Genomic DNA, 18,160 nt, shown 5'->3' on the forward strand with positions numbered 1-18,160 from the left:
GAACATGGGGAGAGCAGGGCCTGCACTGTCCTTACTTATGTTAAAAATGCAACTTTGAATTTTAGATCATTACTTCATCCTAGAAAGTAGCTCAGGCCTTCCAAAATGATGGATGTATGGTGGCCAGGCAAGAGGGTCTGCTGCCTTGACCCTTTCAAGCAATTCTACCTAGAGTTCAGAAACTAGTCGGGATGGATAGAGCTACCTGGATTAACAGGGCTGAGCCTGACAGAGCTGAGCTGAGCTAGGCTGAACCAGGGTGAGTTGAGCTGGGCTGAGCTGAGCTGGGCTAAGGTGAGCTGGACTGGGAAGAGCTAGGCTGAGGTGATTTGAGCTAAGCTTGGCTGAGCTGGGTTGCACTGGATTGAGCCGAGCTGGGCTGAGCTGAGCTGGGCTGAGCTGGATTGAGGTGGGCTGAGTTGAAGTGCTATGGGCTAAGGTGAGCTGGGCTGGGCTGGGCTGAGCTGGGTTGAGCTGGGTTGAGCTAACCTCAGCTGAGCTGGGCTGAACTGGGCTGAGCTGAGTTGGGCTGAGCCAGGTTGAGCTGAGCTGGGATGAACTGGATTGAGCTGGACTGAGCCGAACTTGGCTGAGGTGGGCTGAGCTGGGTTGAGCTGAGGTGGGTTGAGCTGAGCTGGGCTGAGCTGGGCTGAGGTGGGCTGAGCTGGGTTGAGCTGAGGTGGGTTAAGCTGAGCTGGGCTGCGCTGGGCTGAGCTGGGCTGATCTGGGTTGAGCTGAGGTGGGTTAAGCTGAGCTGGGCTCAGCTGGGCTCAGCTGGGCTGGGCTGGGCTTGGCTGAGCTGGATTGAGCTGACCTGAGCTAGGGTGAGCTGGGTTGAGCTGAGCTGGGCTGAGCTGAGTTGAGCTGGGTTGAGCCGAGCTGGACTGAGCTGGGTTGAGCTGGGTTGAGCTAAGCTGGACTGAGCTGGGCTGAGGTAGGTTGAGCCAAGCTGGACTGAGCTGGGCTGAGCTGGGTTGAGCTGAGCTGGACTGAGCTGGGCTGAGCTGGGTTGAGCCAAGCTGGACTGAGCTGGGCTGAGCTGGGTTGAGCTGAGCTGAGCTGGGCTGAGCTGGGCTGAGCTGGGTTGACCTGAGCTGGGCTGGGCTGAGCTGGGCTGAGCTGGGCTGAGCTGGGCTTGGCTGAGCTGGGTTGAGCTGACCTGAGCTAGGGTGAGCTGGGTTGAGCTGAACTGGGTTGAGCTGGGTTGAGCCGAGCTGGACTGAGCTGGGTTGAGCTGGGTTGAGCTGGTTTGAGCCAAGCTGGGCTGAGCTGGGCCAAGCTGAGCTGAGCTAAGCTGGTCTGAGCTGGGCTGAGCTAAGCTGGGCTAAGCTGGGCTGAGCTGGGCTGAGCTGAGCTGGGCTGAGCTGGGCTGGGCTGAGCTGGGCTGGGCTGAACTCAGCTAGGCTGAGCTGGGCTGAGCTGAGCTGAGCTGAGCTGGGCTGAGCTGGGCTGAGCTGAGCTGGGCTGACCTGAGCTGGGCTGGGCTAAGTTGAGCTGGGCTGGGCTGAGCTAGGCTGAGCTAGGTTAGGCTGGGCTGAATCGGACTAGACTGAACAGTGCTGTGCTAGGCTAAACTGGGATGAAATGGGCTTGGCCTGAGCTGGGCTGAACTGAGCTTGGCTGGGTTGAGCTGAGCTGAGCTTGGCCGGGTTGAGCTGAGCTGAGCTGAAATGAGGTAGGTTGGGCTGAACTAAGCTAGGCTGAGCTGAGCTGGGCTGACCTAGGACTAACTTGGGCTGGGATGGGCTTGGGATGAGCTGAACTGAGCTGAGCTGGGTTGGGCTAAACTGGACTGAGGTGAGCTAGGCTGGGTTGAGCTGAGCTGGGCTGGGCTGAGCTGAGCTGGTCTGGGCTGAACTGGGCTGGGCTGAACTGTGCTGGACTAACTGGGCTAGGTTGAGCAATGCTGTGCTGGGCTAACCTCGGCTGGGGTGGGCTTGGGCTGAGCTGAGCTGAGCTAAGCTAAGCTTGGTTGTCCGGGGCTGGGCTGACCTGGGCTTGGCTGAACTGGGCTAGGCTGAGCAGTGCTGTGCTGGACTAAGCTGGGCTGGGATGGGCTTGGGCTAGGCTGAGCTGAGATGAGCTGAGCTGAGCTGGGTTGAGCTGGGCTGGGCTGGGCTGGGCTGGGATGAGCTGAGCTGGGTTGGGCTGGGCTGGGATGAGCTGAGCTAAGCTGAGCTGGGTTGAGCTGGGCTGGGCTGGGCTGAGCTAAGCTGGGCTGGGCTGGGCTGGGCTGGGCTAGACTGAACTGGGCTATATTGAGCAGTGCTGTGCTGGGCTAACCTGGGCTGGATGGGCTAGGCTGAGCTGAGTTGAGCTGAGCTGGGTTGAGTTGGGCTGGGCTGAGCTGAGCTGAGCTGAGCTGAGCTGGGCTGGGCTGAACTGGGCTAGGCTGAGCAGTGTTGTGCTAGGCTAAACTGGGCTGGGATGGGCTTGGGCTAGGCTGAGCTGAGCTGAGCTGAGCTGAGCTCGGTTGAGCTGGGCTGGAATGAGCTGAGCTGAGGTGAGCTGAGCTGAGCTGGGCTCAGCAGAACTAGGCTGAGCTAAGCTGACCTGAGCTGACCTGGGCTGGGCTAAGTTGAGTTTGGCTAGGCTGAGCTGGGCTGAAGTGAACTGAGCTGGGCTAAGCTGCCCTGAGCTGGGATGAGCTAGGCTGAGCTGAGCTGAGCTGAGCTGAGGTGTGCTGGGCTGAGCTGAGTTGAGCTGAGCTGAGCTGAGCTGAGGTGGACTTGGCTTGGCTGAGATGGGCTTAGCAGAACTGAGCTGAGTTGGACTAAGCTGGGCTGGGCTGAGCTGGGCTGGGCTAAACTGGGATAAACTGGGCTGGGCTGAACTGGACTGAGCTGGGCTCTTCTATCCTGGCCTTGTTTGGTGGTTTATTTCCCTTTCTTATTCTAAGGTGAGCTTGATCTCACAGGGCTGATCTTGCTGTTTTGTTTTGATCAAAGTACAATCATTGAGCTGCTTTGGGCTGGAATGTTCTCAGCTGGCACCTGCTGGCTGTGGGGGACTATCCTCCTCTAGTCTGTGCTGGCTTTTTCTGGTGATCCAGATGGACGTGGGCATCAGCTAACCTAACTGCATTGGGTCCTCTTCATACCCATCCTCACTAACCTCAGTCGGGCTTAATGTACCTATTCAGGGGATTTAGTGGACTGGACTAAGACTAGCCTGGGTAGCTGGCTGGGGGGAATGTTCCCTCCACTTAGGCCCCACGGTGCTGGGAGCTGACTGTGCCAATACAGAGGCTTCAACACCATAGAAGGAGGGCAGGGCTGGCCCAGGGCCAGCAGCAAGGGCCAGGGCTGCTTCCTCTGCCCATCCTAGAGCCCCCAGGCATTCCCTGCACTGGGTGCCATGTTCTGCAGCAGGTCAGTGCTCAGGTGGCCTCCCTGCCCCCCAGCAGCATTGTAGGGAGGCCCAAGGCCTCACTTCACCCCATCACCCAGGCCTTTGAGGGGCCACCAAGGCCAGCACAGCCTAGAGGAGGATAGTCCCCCACAGCCCCAGGGGTGGGTACACAGAGACCCCTGCCTGGCCAGGCCCAAGGACACAGCTCCTCAACCCTTTCTCTTTGTCTCCTGGGTCCTCAGGGACTGCAAGCCCCCCAGCGCTGTTCCCCCTGGTCTCCTGTGAGAACTCCCCCCTAGACACGAGCACTGTGGTGCTGGGCTGCCTGGCCCGGGACTTCCTACCCGGTGGCGTCACCTTCTCCTGGAACTACAAGAACTCATCTGTCATCAGTAGCTTCAGGAGCTTTCCAGATATCCTGAGGGAGGGCAAGTACACGGCCACCTCGCAGGTGCTGCTGCCCTCCAAAGACGTCCTACTGGGCACAGACAACCACCTGGTGTGCCAGGTGGAGCACAACAAAGTCAAAAAGAATGTGAACGTGCCTCTTCCAGGTGAGAGCTGGCAGCCCCCCACCCCCACACTGGTAACCGATACCCCCATGGCAGAGGCCAGCTTGGCCAGGGCAGGAGGGAGCCGGTAGGCTGACACCATGTCCCCTCACTACAGTGATGCTGGAGCAGCCCCCCACCGTGACTGTGTTCATCCCACCCCGCGACGCTTTCTCCAGCACCAGCCCCCGCAGGTCCAGGCTCATCTGCCAGGCCACAGACTTCAGCCCCCGTCAGGTCAAAGTGTCCTGGCTGCACGATGGAAAGCGGCTGGAGTCTGGTTTCTCCACGGGCCCAGTGGAGGCTCAGGCCCAAGGGTCTGGGCCCTCCACCTTCAAGGTCACCAGTACACTGACCATCAATGAGAGTGACTGGCTGAACCAGAACGTGTTCACCTGCCGCGTGGATCACAGAGGCCTGACCTTCCTGAAGAACGTGTCCTCCATGTGCAGCACCAGTGAGTGGCCTGTTCCCCAGGGCAGTGCCCACCTCCCTTCACACACACACACACACACACACACACACACACAGGTACTTGTGGGTCTCACCGGCGCTGCCCGGCATGCTGTCTGCTCTCTGATCCTCACTTCCCAGAGTGGCCAAGGGCAGGGCAGGCGGGCAGGGCCCCTGCACTGGGACACCAGGGAAGGCCAGCCAAAACTCCACCTGGAGCCACATCTGTGGAGTTGCTCAGACCAACATTCTCTCAGCTGCAGGTCCAGCCACGAGCATCCAAGTCTTCACCATCCCTCCCTCATTTGCCAGCATCTTCCTCAGCAAGTCGACCAAGCTGTCCTGCCTGGTCACAGACCTGGCCACCTATGATAGCCTCATCATCACCTGGACCCGTCAGAATGGCGAGCCCCTGAAGACCCACACCAACATCTCTGAAAGCCACCCCAATGCCACCTTCAGTGTCATGGGTGAGGCCAGCATCTGTGAGGACGACTGGAACTCAGGGGAGAGATTCACGTGCACAGTGGCCCACACGGACCTGCCCTCACCACTAAAGCAGAGCATCTCCAAGCCCAAGAGTAAGTCCCTGAGCCAACTTTTCAGCACCTCGAGCTCCCAACCCCCTCTGTGCCCTGAACCCCCTACCCATGCCCCAATCCCCCTCATGCCCCGACCCCACACCCCCTGCACCCGCCCCACACTCATGCCATCTCTGCCCCACAGATGTGGCCCTGCACAAGCCCGATGTTTACATGCTGCCTCCAGCCCGGGAAGAGCTAAACTTGCGGGAGGCAGCCACCATCACCTGCCTGGTGAAGGGCTTCTCCCCTGCAGACGTGTTTGTGCAGTGGATGCAGAGGGGGCAGCCTGTGGCCTCAGACAAGTATGTGACCAGCGCCTCGATGCCTGAGCCCCATGCTCCAGGCCTCTACTTTGCCCACAGCTTCCTGACTGTGACCGAGGAGGACTGGAACTCAGGGGAGGCCTTCACCTGTGTCGTGGCCCATGAGGCCCTGCCCAACAGGGTCACCGAGAGGACCGTGGACAAGTCCACTGGTAAACCCACCCTGTACAATGTGTCCCTGGTCATGTCTGACACTGCCAGCACCTGCTATTGACCCCTCTGGCCCACCGACCAGCCCAGGCTCTGGGTGGCCAGTTGCTCTGTGCATGTGTGCAAACTAACCATGTCAACAGGGTGAGATGGGCATCTTATAAAACTTAGAAATAAAAATATCCTTTCAAAATTCACTGGTTCTGAGTGCACAACCCTCTCACCTGCTGGGGCTGGGGCTGTGCTGCACCCACCCCACGCCTACCCTGCAGACCACCCTCCACCACAACCCCTGCCCTGCCTCAACCTGGTACCTCTGAGCAGCCTCAGGAAGCCCTCGCATGCCTGATAAGTGCTCACAGCTGGCCAAACTCAGGCGCACCCACACCCCTGCTGCTTCCAGAAAGACATCAGAAGGCAGGGCCTCTTGGGATCAGGTAGCACTCGCACGTGGTGAGCACACATACACAACACTCACAGACACACACACAAAGACACATGCAGAAACATGCACATGCACTGACACATGGACACAGGTGTACAACAGACACAGATGTGAACATGTATGCAAGGCCAAGTACATGACACAGACATGCACGGGCACACACGTGCACACAGGAGCCACACACATGCACAGACCAGCCCCACGTCCCTCTGTCACTTGGTGCCTCTGCCTGGTACTCTGCACTCCCATGTTCTGCTCCCTGCCCGAAGCGCTGCTTGTCCTCCTGTCTCAGCTTGGAAGGCCCAGCCTGGATTCTGATGAAGGCCACTATGACCAGGCCAGGGCTGAGCCAGCTGCAGCTCCTCAGGGAGGCCCAGGCCCCCCAGCACACACCTGTGAGCCGAGCCAGAGTCTGGGCTGTGTCCTGAGAAGCTGCAACATCTGTACTTTGGCCTCAGAGTGCAGGCAGCTGCCTCTTTCAGTAGGAAGCCTCGGAAATTCACGGAACCCTTCTGCCCCAGCAAACCCCCCTGCTTCCCAGCCCCAGCAGGCAGCAAAGGCAGGAGCCTGAGCCAGGTCTCCACACCCCACAAATGGCACTGATCCCCACTGGGCTGCCTGGGCCCTCACACACTCTTGGCCCCTTGAGAGCCTAAACTCCAGATGCCCCCTAGAACCTGTCTGTGCAGGGCTGCAGACCCCCAAATGCCCTCATCCCTCTGTGAAGCTCAGCTGTCAGTTTAACTCAGTCCCAAGGGCCATCGTCCTGGTAGGGAGGACAAGCCACCAGGACAGCCTCACATGAGAATGAAAAAGTAAGGGGCCACCACTCAGGCCCAGGCATCCTGCCTGCCCATTCCAATCCACAGGGATGGGAGGGCTTGTTCCCATGTCTCAGCCCAAGTGGCCCTGGCCATGCTGCCCCTCCCCCACAAAAGCCCAGGACATACTGGCTGCCACTCTGCTGGGCTCCCAAGCCTACTCCCTGTCCACCCATTTGTCCATGTGCTGTGTCTCTCATGGTCCTTCTGCCTCTCCAGAGGTCCTAGGATAAGACTTCAGGGTCACTGCCCTGCTCAGCCTGACCCCAAGCCCACCCCCTGCATCAGGCTATTAGAGACCCAGCCCCCGCTGGCTCTAGACTTGTGCAGACTGAGCCTGGAGCTCCTGCACCCAAGGACAGACATCGGCAGGCTACCCAAAATGTGCACACAGCACCAACACCTTGTACATGGCAACCACTCCTTGCACATGAGGTCCACATGGTGCACTCAGGGACCACACAGTGCACACAGGGCCCAAATGGTACACACAGAGCCCACACCATGTACACAGAGTGTGAGCACCCCTTTCTCTGTTCCTTCCCTTCCACTGTCCCCTAATCTACCATGCTTAGTGCCACACAGCTAAGTGGCCAAGGGAGGCTTGAAGGACAATGGCTCCTCCTGCTCAGGTCTTGGGAGGCTGACTTTGCTCCAAGGTCATTCCACAGGCCCAGCTATGGACATCTGAACCTAAGTCCTGCCTCTGTCCCCTTGCAGAGGGAGAGGTGAGTGCTGAGGAGGAGGGCTTCGAGAGTCTGTGGACCACCGCCTCCACCTTCATCGTCCTCTTCCTGCTGAGCCTCTTCTACAGCACCACTGTCACCTTGTTCAAGGTAGAGAAGCCCAGGGGCACCACGCTGGAGGAGGCTGCTTGCAGGGAGCATGATGGCACAGGGCCCAGCCTGTGCTGAACATCAGTCCTGGGGACTCTTGGATGCCCTCCTGCCTGGTCATCGTGGCCCTACTCCTGCCCCAACAGTGGGAAATACTATCCATACTGTCTCTGTCACCTCAGGTGAAATGACTGCCCAGTGAGAGAGTGTCAGAGACCAAAGAGACGGACCAGAAGGTCTCCGCTGCGAGCCCAGAGCACCTGCATCCCATCCTGTGCCCTGCTGTGCTTAGATCCTGCCCTGCAGCTCTGAGCTCGAAAAGCGGCTTCCATCTGACCAGCCAGGTGCCCACCAATGTGGGGTGGGGTGAGGGTCTGCCCAAGCCTGTGCTGCCCTGCACACATTTGCTGCCCTAAAATAAACATGTGTATTTTATCTCATGGCACTGCTCTCTAGGGAAGGACTTTTGTTCCTTTTCCCAACCCTTCATGCCACCTGGACATCTTTAGGGGGACCCTGATTCCAGGGGGAGCCATGGGAGAGGGGCTATCTCAGCACAGGCTGGTGGGATGAGGCACCAGGAAAGGCCACATAAGTGAGGCTGGGGCTGGCCCTGCCCTGTGGGAGGCAGGCAGGAGGGCAAGAGAGGTCTCAGCATCTCTCCCAAACACCATCTGGACTCAAGACAGACACTCAGGCCTTAGGGTGTCTGACCGTGAGGGTGGGAGCTGAAACAGCAGACATTTGTTTCTCGTGGCTCTGGCATCTGGAGGTCTGAGACCCAGATACAGCAGATTCTGGGTGTGGCAAAGTCCCCTTCCTGGTTCAGAGGTATCTCCTCACCATGTGCTCAGAGGAGGATAGGGCTAAGCAGATCTCTGTGGTCCCCCTTATAAGACCTAAACACTGCCCTGGCCTCCTCCCAGGGCCATCATGTGGGCTAAGGATGTCCACCTGTGACTTTGGGGCACAAGCACACAGTCCACAGCAGCCACCAGGGGACAAGGTGGGGACATCCAGCAGGTGGACACCTGGCCATGGGGCACGTAGTTGAAATCAAGGGCATGAGTGTGGGCTCACAGGGCTGTGGTGGAGAGGGCCAGGTGGCACAGGCCAAAGGCAAGGTCAGGGAAAGGCAGAGGGCAGGTGGAGAGTGGTGGATAAAATGCAGAGGAGCAGGGCAAAAGGATTAGTCCAGGATGGTGTCTTGGGGATATAGCTCCTGTGTGGGTCCCAGGAGGAGGCCATTGTGGGTACTGAAGGTTAGCTCTGGGCACCTGTCATGGGGGTGTCTGGGGCCTCCTGTCCCTCCCACTGCATGTGACTCCATGAGGTCATGGCCAGATTCATGACCTCCTGGCTGCCTTAGCTGGCCTTCACAGAGGGAGTATCCAGGGGAGCATGGGAGCTATACAGCTGGGCCCCAGGGGAGCTCCACACTGCAGCCCTGGGCTCCCAGTGGCTCCTTCTGGGCTCTAGCTTCACTTTGGTTAAGTGGCTCATTACAGGCTCAACCTCTCAGGCCAGGGGAACAGTGAGGGGCAGACACGGCCAGGACATACCCTAAGGGCTGGGCAGGAGGCCTCTGCAGGCCATAGGGCTGCTGGCTTAGGACCACAGCTACAGCTGGTGTGACACAGTACACACACTGCATGGCCAAGACAGCATGCGTTTGCTGTTCTCAGCTGGAGATCAGGCTGGAGAACAGGGAGATTCTGGCTCAGGCCCCACTATCTCCCGGAGGTGGCCCCTAGTCTTCACACAGCACTGTCCCTGCTGTGTACATGTCCAAGTGTCCCTTTTCCCTGCAGACGCCAGGCCACCCTGCTCCTGTAGAGCTCCATCCCATCTTGATGTCATGTGCAAAGGCCAGATTTCCACATAAGGGCACTTGCTGACACCCTAGGGGTTAGGAATTCAGCACAGGGACCTTCAGGGACACAGCTCGGCCTGTAACAGTCCACCCTCCCACCCCCTGAACTCAAGTTCTCCTCGACACAAAATACCTTCATCCACACCAGCAACCTGAAGTTTCCTGACCCATCCCAGCCTCAGCTGTGAGGCCAGACTTTCATCTCCATGTCACCAGAATCAGGTGTGCAGTGAAAGTCCTCTGTGTCTATGGACCTGTGAGACTAGCTATCTACCCCTGAGATGCAATGATGGAATGTATGTGGGGTGGACACCCCTCTCCAAAGGAGGAATTGAGAGGAAAGAAGGAGTCCCGGGTCCCAAGCACGTCAACACCCAGCAGGGAGAATCCCATTAGATGCCAGGCTGAAGACCCTGCCTAGGGTGGGTGTTCTGTCCTCCCGGCTTCCTGCAGTGGCCCCCTTTTCAGGCTGGTATCCATGTCCTGATGGCCTCCTCATCTGTAGCTCTGACCTCAGAGTCAGTCTTGCTTCATTTTTTCTGCTTCCTGCCCCCAACCCAGCCAGCACCTTTTCTGTGGTTACAGACCCTCCAGAGCCTTGCCACCCTCCTGTGAGATTCTCTAGGGCCAAGTGGTCTGGCCAGCGTGTCCTGCACAGATGTCCACTGGGTAATCTCTCCCCACTCCTGGCTCTTATGGGGATGGTCGGTGGGATCCGCCAGTCACACGTCTAATCCTGTGACAAAGGTGCCCAGACAGGCCCTCAAATCTGCTTCTAGAGCACGTGGGGGCAGGCTGAGAATCTCCCCTCCTTAGTCTGTGGTTCCTCCTCGTGACAGCTCCCTCCTCTGTTACATCTGCCCTCACACATTTGACTGTGAGCAGTGAGGAGCCATCAGGCTGTGTCTGCAACACTATGCTTAGAAACCCCTTAGCTAAATATCTAGCTCATCACCCAGCTCTCTACATGCTCCTCACTTCTGGCCAAGGCCTCAGCAGAGGCTCCCAGAACATTCCTCTTGTAGCAGGGTCTGCTCAGGACCTCAAGCACATCTCTCAGAAGACAGAGATTTCTCTGTGGCTATCCTCTTTTTTTTCTGAACCCTCACCAGAATGACCTTCAATGTACAAATTTCTTTTTTTTCTTTTTTCTTTTTTTTAAGAGACAGAGTCTCACTTTATTGCCCTTGGTAGAGTGCCATGGCATCACAGCTCAAGCAACTTCCAACTCCTGGGCTTAGGCGATTTTCTTGCCTCAGCCTCCCGAGTAGCTGGGACTATAGGTGCCCACCACAACGCCCAGCTATTTTGTTGTTGTTGTTGTTGCAGTTTGGCCAGGGCCGGGTTTGAACTTGCCACCCTCAGTATATGGGGCTGGCACTCTACTCACTGAGCCATGGGCACCACCCCAATGTACAAATTTCTACCAATGGTCTGCAAGGAAAGCCAGGCTTTCTCTGCCATGCACCTCAGACCCTGCCCAGTTCCCAGCCCAGAGTACTCTGCTCCGGTTATTCCCTAGCCCCTGTGGCTCACTCACAGCTCCCACAGCCCAGCCCTCAGTGTCCTGTTCTAGCTGCAGGCGCTGACGATGGCCTGGCTTGGCTGCCCTGTAGCCTAGGTGCTTACCTGCCCTAAACAGACTCCAATCCACCCAACCCCTGTGTGGGGCAAGGGGTGATCAGCTCTCTGGAGGGAGGGCTGGCCTGCAGGAGACTAGAGGGAGGGGACGCTGAGGCCAGTCAGCCCTGGCACTATCCCTTGGGGTTGCCTGGCGCTGTGGCTCTGTCCTCAGAGGGTTCAGCCTCTTGCCTCCCCTGCTGCTCCAGTGGGGGTGGGGGGAGGTTTGCTCTCCTACCTGAGAAGCTTCTTCACCCTCCCATGGCAGGTTCATTGGCTGGGGCCCTGTAGACAAACAGAGGAAAGACAGAGGAGAAGAGCAGACTCCCCTGCTCCTGGGTCTCCTGCCCACAGGCCAGCAGAGAGGAGCAGCTCCAGCTAGAGCTCATGAAGCCCTTAGCAAAGGAATGGTCCCTTTTAGAGAAGTGACAAGACACCCCAAAGGGACTGATATGGATTAAAAATCCTGTCACTCTCACCCCCTCCCCCTTTGTTGCCTTCCCTTTTGTTTCACCCTTAAATTCTTGCTAAATCAGCAAGACACAATCCATAGCAGGAGAGGGTAGGGAGGCTGCTTAACAGTAGTTTAGGGAAGTTACTAAGGTTTAACTATAGTTTAGAAGTAGGTAAAATAAAAAAAAAAAAGAAGTAGGGAAAATAAATAACAAAAAGATTAATAAATGATAAATGTTAGAAAGCATTAGACATTAAGTATAGTATAAGTGTGTAAGAAATCATAATAAACTGTTTACTGTTTAATGAAATGTTAAAGGAGACAGAAGAGGAAAAAACGGGAAGCAGAGGTGGTGGTGCTGAGAAGGCTGAGCTGCAGAAGCTGGTCCGCACTTCCCCAATTTGCCCTCCGCGACCTCCACCATACTGAGAGGCCCAACCAGACATGGTGGCTAGAAAGCTGTTGTTAGAAGGAATGACTAAAACCAATGTGACTGGATGTCTGTGATTATTTTTATTGTATACCCTGTAAGCATTTAAACAATACCTGCCTCTGCAATTTTCTAATCACCCATACTCACCCAAGATTGCATCAGCCCACATTATATAAGCTGAACTCTACCAGTGCTCTGGTCTGCTCTCCATATTGGGGAAACAGCCAGCCATTTGGTTTTCCTTTAATAAAGACTTCCTAATTGGCACTATATTAATTGACTTTGGGTCTTGCTATCTCGTGTCCATCCTATAACAGGACTCTCAGGGACTCTGTGGGAGAGGCCATGGAAGACAAACACTACTCAGCAAGTTTGTGCTACAGTCTCCTGGCACTGTCTCTAGTCCAACCTGGCCTCCCTTACCTCTGGGTGTTAAGGGTCCTTCTGCCCTTCCTGGGGACAGGGGAGGGCAGAGGGGTTTTCTTGTGTCTTCTTCTTTTTCATTATCTTCAGCTCACAATAGCACTGTTAGAGGGTTGTTCTCCCCACCACCACTGTCCAGGCTTCTCCCACTCTAAGCCCTGCCTGCATCAGCAAGCCATCCCTCCATGCGCCCCTTCCCACTTGACCCAGCTGGGGGCCCCCAGTAGCTGCCAGGAGTCTTGCAGGGACTGACCCATCTTACACTCCAGCCAGGGTAGGGTTGGAGGTCGCACTGCTTCCCAACCAGGGTGCCCACAGGTCTGCTCCTCTGCCCAGCACGAAGGGAGGTGTGGTGCTCCACACAGAGGGACAGCCTCCTACAGACACAGGTAGTGGCACGCACTGCCCCGACTTGCTTTCTAACACACAGAAGTGTCAGGGAGGTCTTCTCCTGTTAGCACCTATAGGATGATCCATGCTCCTAAAAGAAAGCTTTGCATCCCTCGGGTGTGTGTCCGCTGTCCTGATAACTACTGAGGCTCCCTCTCGTTCCACTGTTGCACACCCAACAAGTGAACACAAAGCTATCGGCAGAATGGATTCCCAGAAGTCAAGTCACTGGGTCAAAGGCATTTGCCTATTTAATACTGGGAAATAATACCCAGTCTCTCACTAGAGAATGGCATGAATCTATACTCTGAACCCCCGTGGATGAAAGTGTCTTAGTGTTACTAATATTGTAAATCTCAACTATCTCTGGGAGTACATTTCACAGACGTGGACGTTCCCTGCCTTGCCAAGGAGGGACAGCAGCTCAGTCCTCTACCCTTGTTTTCCTGGCTGACTACCAACCTGATACATATCCAAATGAGGACTCCTGGGAAAACTGGCACAGAGACCCTTGGGGTGTGGCAGGAAGGCAGCACATCAGGATGTGTGGCATTGCCCTTCTAGGCAGCCTAATCTCTGCCCTCATCTCTTTTATAAAAAATTAATTAACCTTCACATCTTTGGGGCCCAACTAACATGCCCATGTGCCCACCTGGCATGAAGCTGGGTGGGCCCAGTGGGGCTGCAGTGTTCCTGGCATTCTGGAACACCCTTCAGAAACCACTCCAGGGACCAAGGGAGCCTAAGCCCTGCCTACCTGGGGCTGATGCTGCCAACTACCACCACACCCAGCAGAGCTTCTGTGCACTTGACCACCATGGCTGGCATCCATACCACACCCTAAAGGGACTGGGGATAGGCCCACCTGGCTTGGCACTGTCGCCCTACACCTCAGCCCCCCACCTAGACTACTGGCATTTCACCTTCCCAGCCAGCCTGCCACTCCCACCACAGCACAACCCACTTGCAGCACGCAAGGGCCTGAGCACCAGCCCATTCCACCCACCACTAATACCAGATTATGTCTCCTGGCAGCCTGAGGGTCACGCCACCCCACTACTGCCATCACCCACACCATGCACACTCCCCAGGGGCCTGAAGACCCACCTGTACCAGGCCTGCCACTGCCATTGCTGGTGGCTCTCAAGCTGCCTGGAGGTCCAAAAATCAGCCCTCCTGGGTCTGCTGCCCCCAGCACCTGCCTGGGCTATACAGAGGCCTCAGGACAGGCACAGTCAACCCACCACTACCACCACTGGGACCCAAGGACTGGCCCACCTGAGGTCCCCATCCACATCAAAATGTCACCACCACCTCTACAAAGTACTGAGGAAATCACAGACTCCACCGATCCACTTATAGATGAAGGAACCATATGGAGACTGCACAACTAAACAGGCACAGCCAAGCTGCAGTGCCTTCCCCCGCCAACGCCATAGGGGCACTCTCAGGAAAACGTCTTCCCAGTGAAAGCCAATCTCAGAAATTGGAAGAAGCAGCTGCCATACCAGATGCACAGATATTAACGAAAGTATACAAGAAGCCCGAAAAAAAAAAAAAACAAGGAAATATGACACCAAAGGCACACTGTAATTCTCCAGCAACAGAGTCCAATGAAAAGGAAATTAATGAAATGCTAGGAAAAGAATTCAAAATAATTATATTACAAGATCACATTACAATACAAGAAAAAACAGGTAAATGACACAAAGAAATACTACTCAGAATATGAATGAGAAATTCATCAATTACAGACATCATTAAAAAACCAAACAAATTCTGGGATTGAATAAGTATATATATGATCCTCTCAATAGATGCAGAAAAAGCATTTGATAAAATCCAGCATCCTTTTCTAATTAGAACACTGAGGAGTATAGGCATAGGTGGCATATTTCTTAAGCTGATCAAAGCTATCTATGACAAACCCACAGCTAATACTTTACTGAATGGAGTAAAACTGAAGCTTTTCCTCTTAGAACTGGAACCAGACAGAGTTGTCCTCTGTCACCATTACTATTCAACATAGTGCTGGAAGTTCTACCCAATACAATTAGACAAGACAAGAAAATAAAGGGCATCCAAATTGGAGCGGAAGAGGTCAATCTCTCCCTCTTTGCTGATGATATGATCTTATACTTAGAGAACCCTAAAGACTCAACCACAAGACTCTTGGAAGTCATTAAAAAATACAGTAATGTGTCAGGATATAAAATCAATGTCCACAAGTCAATTGCTTTTGTATATGCCAATAACAGCCAAGATGAGAGAGGTTAATTAAAGACACAACTCCCTTCACCATAGCCCCAAAGAAAATGAAATACTTAGGAATAACCTAACAAGGTATATAATGAGGTGAAGGATCTCTATAAGGAAAATTATGAACCCTTAAGAAAGGAAATAGCAAAGGACTTTAACAAATGGAAGACCATACCATGCTCATGGCTGGGAAGAATCAACATTGTTAAAATGTCTATACTTCCCAGAGAAATTTACTGATTCATCGCCATCCCTATTAAAATACCAACATCCTATTTTCAAGACTTGTAAAAAAGGACTCTGCATTTTGTATGGAACCAGAAAAAAAACCCGTATAGCTAAGGCAGTTCTTAGTAATAAAAACAAAGCCAGGGGTAGCACCATACCAGATTTTAGGCTGTACTATAGGGCCATAGTGGTAAAGACGGCATGGCACTGGCACAAAAATAGAGACATAGACATTTGAAATCAAACAGATAACCAGGAAATGAAACCAGCAACTTACCTAATCTTTGATAAACCTAATAAGAACGTCCACTGAGAGAAAGACTCCCTAGTCAATAAATGGTGCTGGGAGAATTGTATATCCACATGTAAAAGACTGAAACTGGACCCGCACCTTTCGCCACTCACCAAAATTGATTCAAGATGGATAATGGACGTAAATATAAGTCATGAAACTATAAAAATCCTCAAAGAAAGAATAGGAAAAACAGTGGAAGATAACGGCCTGAAGAAAGACTTTAAGAAGAAGACTGCCATGGCAATAGCAACAACCGCAACAATAAACAAATGGGATTTAATTAAATTGAAAAGCTTCTGTACAGCCAAGGATACAATAGCCAAAGCAAATAGACAACCTACCCAATATGAAAGGATATTTGCATATTTTGAATCAGACAAAAGTTTAATAACGAGGATCTATACAGAACTTCAATTGATCCACAAGAAAAAAACCAACAATCCAATACATCAATATGGAAGAGAGATGAACAGAACCTTCTCTAAAGAAGATAGATGAATGGCTAGAAAATACATGAAAAAATGTTTATCATCCCTAATTATTAGAGAAATGCAAATTAAAACCACCCTGAGATATCATCTAACACCAGTAAGAATGGCCTGTATCACAAAAATCTCAAAACTGCAGATGCTGGAGCAGATGTGGAGAGAAAGGAACAGTTTTACACTGCTGGTGGGACTGCAAACTAATATAACCTTTTTGGAAGGAAGTATGGAGAAACCTCAAAGAACTCAACCTAGACCTCTCATTTGATCCTGCAATCCCATTACTGGACATCTATCCAGTAAGGAAAAAAACCTTTTACTATAAAGATACTTGTGCTAGGTTGTTTATTGCAGCCCAATTTACAGTGTCTAAAATGTGGAAATAGCCTAAATGTCCTTCAACCCAGCAATGGATTGGCAAGCTGTGGTATATGTATACCGTGAAATATTATTCATCTATTTTAAAAAATGGAGATTTTGCAGCATTTGTACTAACCTGGATGATTGTGGAACACATTATCCTTAGTGAAGTATCACAGGAATGGAGAAGTATGAATCCTATGTATTCAACTTTGATATGAGAACAATTAATGACCTGGTGGGTCATGAGGGAAGGGGAGAGCAGTCAGAGAAGGAGGGAGGGAGTGAGAGTAAGGACAAGAAAAAAAACGTAAATAGTGACTAATTCCCACATAAATTGGATTCAATTTTGACTAAAGTACATTACTTAAACATTAATTTTTACTTCAACTTGTTAATATGTTGTTTAGGATACAGGATACTGCATTCTCATTTAAAAGTGAATTATGTTTGCAATTTCCCCTTTATAATACTATATTTTTCCAATTTTAATATCAGGTATATCCTGATTAAGCAGAATGATTTTGAAGTATTTCTTCTTTTTCTATTGTCTATAAGATTTGACATGATTTGTTTTTTGAAGTTATCTTTTATTTTATTTATAAATATTAGTTGTCTATTTTTAGAGACTTTAGAAAAAATAACAAATAAATTGGTGACTCCATACTGAACCTCAGAGTCAGCGCATTCTATAATACACATACTCTTATTTGACAATGTGAATGTTACTTTCTTTGCATTACTATTATTATTATTGCTTAATACTTCATTGCAGCAATCATCTGATTTCTTTTCTGAATGTATTTATCTTCATTCATTCTTTAAGAGGTTTTTGTTTCTAGTCCTTATCTTAAACATTGTTTTTGTTGTTAAATTTTAAGCCTTTTTAATTCTGTGAAGGCAAAAAGTGGAAACCTAATAATCACATGTATATGTAAAAATTAAAAAAATTTAAAAAACAAGGAAATATGACACCAAAGGCACACAGTAATTCTCCAACAACAGATTCCAATGAAAAAGAAATTTATGAAATGCTATAAAAAGAATTCAAGATAATGATATTAAAGGATCACATTAAGATACAAGAGAAAACAGGTAAATGATACAAAGAAATACTATTCAAAATAAGAATGAGAAATTCATCAATTATAGACGTCATAAAAAAACAAATTCTGGGATTGAATAAATTGATAAATTAAATTAAAAATTCACTGAGAGCTTCAACCATAGACTAGATTAAGCAGGAGAAAGAATTTCAGAACCTGAGGACATGTCTTTTGAAATAATTGACTCAGACAAAAAAAGAGTAAACACAGCCGTGCAACACACACACGCAGCCTTCACGCTCTTCTGTTCCACACACACACGAAGGGCGACAAAGCAGTGACAGAGGAGCGTCTGGGCAGCGGCGCTGCACGCAGCTAGCAGCAAACAGGAACGTAGACAATTCGAGGACTTTCAGGAGCAGAGCGACGGAGAAACAGAAGATGTCGTGTCCAGGGAGGTCCTCCTCGTGCTCTCTGTAGATACTACGTGGGTGTGAATGATTCCGTGGAGGGGACAAGGGCGATTTCTGGGAGAGACGTTATTCAGAAGCGAAGTACATGAGTGTGTGAAGGAGCCACTCCACCTCCTCCAGAATCAGGGAAACAGGGTAAGACCATTATCAGATACACCATTTTACGCCCACTTGGCTGGCAGAAGTCACTTGGGCGTCACTCAGCGTTGGACAGGGCCACAGATTTGCTAGCGGGAATGTCAGCTGTTGCCACATCTGTAGAAGCTGAGCTGGCATCAGTCACTGCGTGAATCTGACCATCTGCTCC

The 18,160-nt window shown here is 52.2% G+C and overlaps 1 gene segment (V, D, J or C); it reads left to right on the top strand.

Annotated features, from left to right (window-relative positions):
- LOC100959317 overlaps nt 1-7,937 on the top strand; it is a 20,950-nt gene extending 13,013 nt beyond the window's left edge. Inside the window, 5 exon segments of the C gene segment in view lie at nt 3,594-3,905; nt 4,021-4,359; nt 4,613-4,936; nt 5,082-5,414; nt 7,399-7,937. Of these exon segments, the coding sequence occupies nt 4,023-4,359; nt 4,613-4,936; nt 5,082-5,414; nt 7,399-7,592 (1,188 nt within the window).
- The last annotated feature ends 10,223 nt before the right edge of the window (nt 7,938-18,160 follow it).

Source organism: Otolemur garnettii, unplaced genomic scaffold (genome assembly GCF_000181295.1).
Source record: "Otolemur garnettii isolate 467f Iridium unplaced genomic scaffold, OtoGar3 scaffold00410, whole genome shotgun sequence".
Lineage (NCBI taxonomy): Eukaryota > Metazoa > Chordata > Mammalia > Primates > Galagidae > Otolemur > Otolemur garnettii.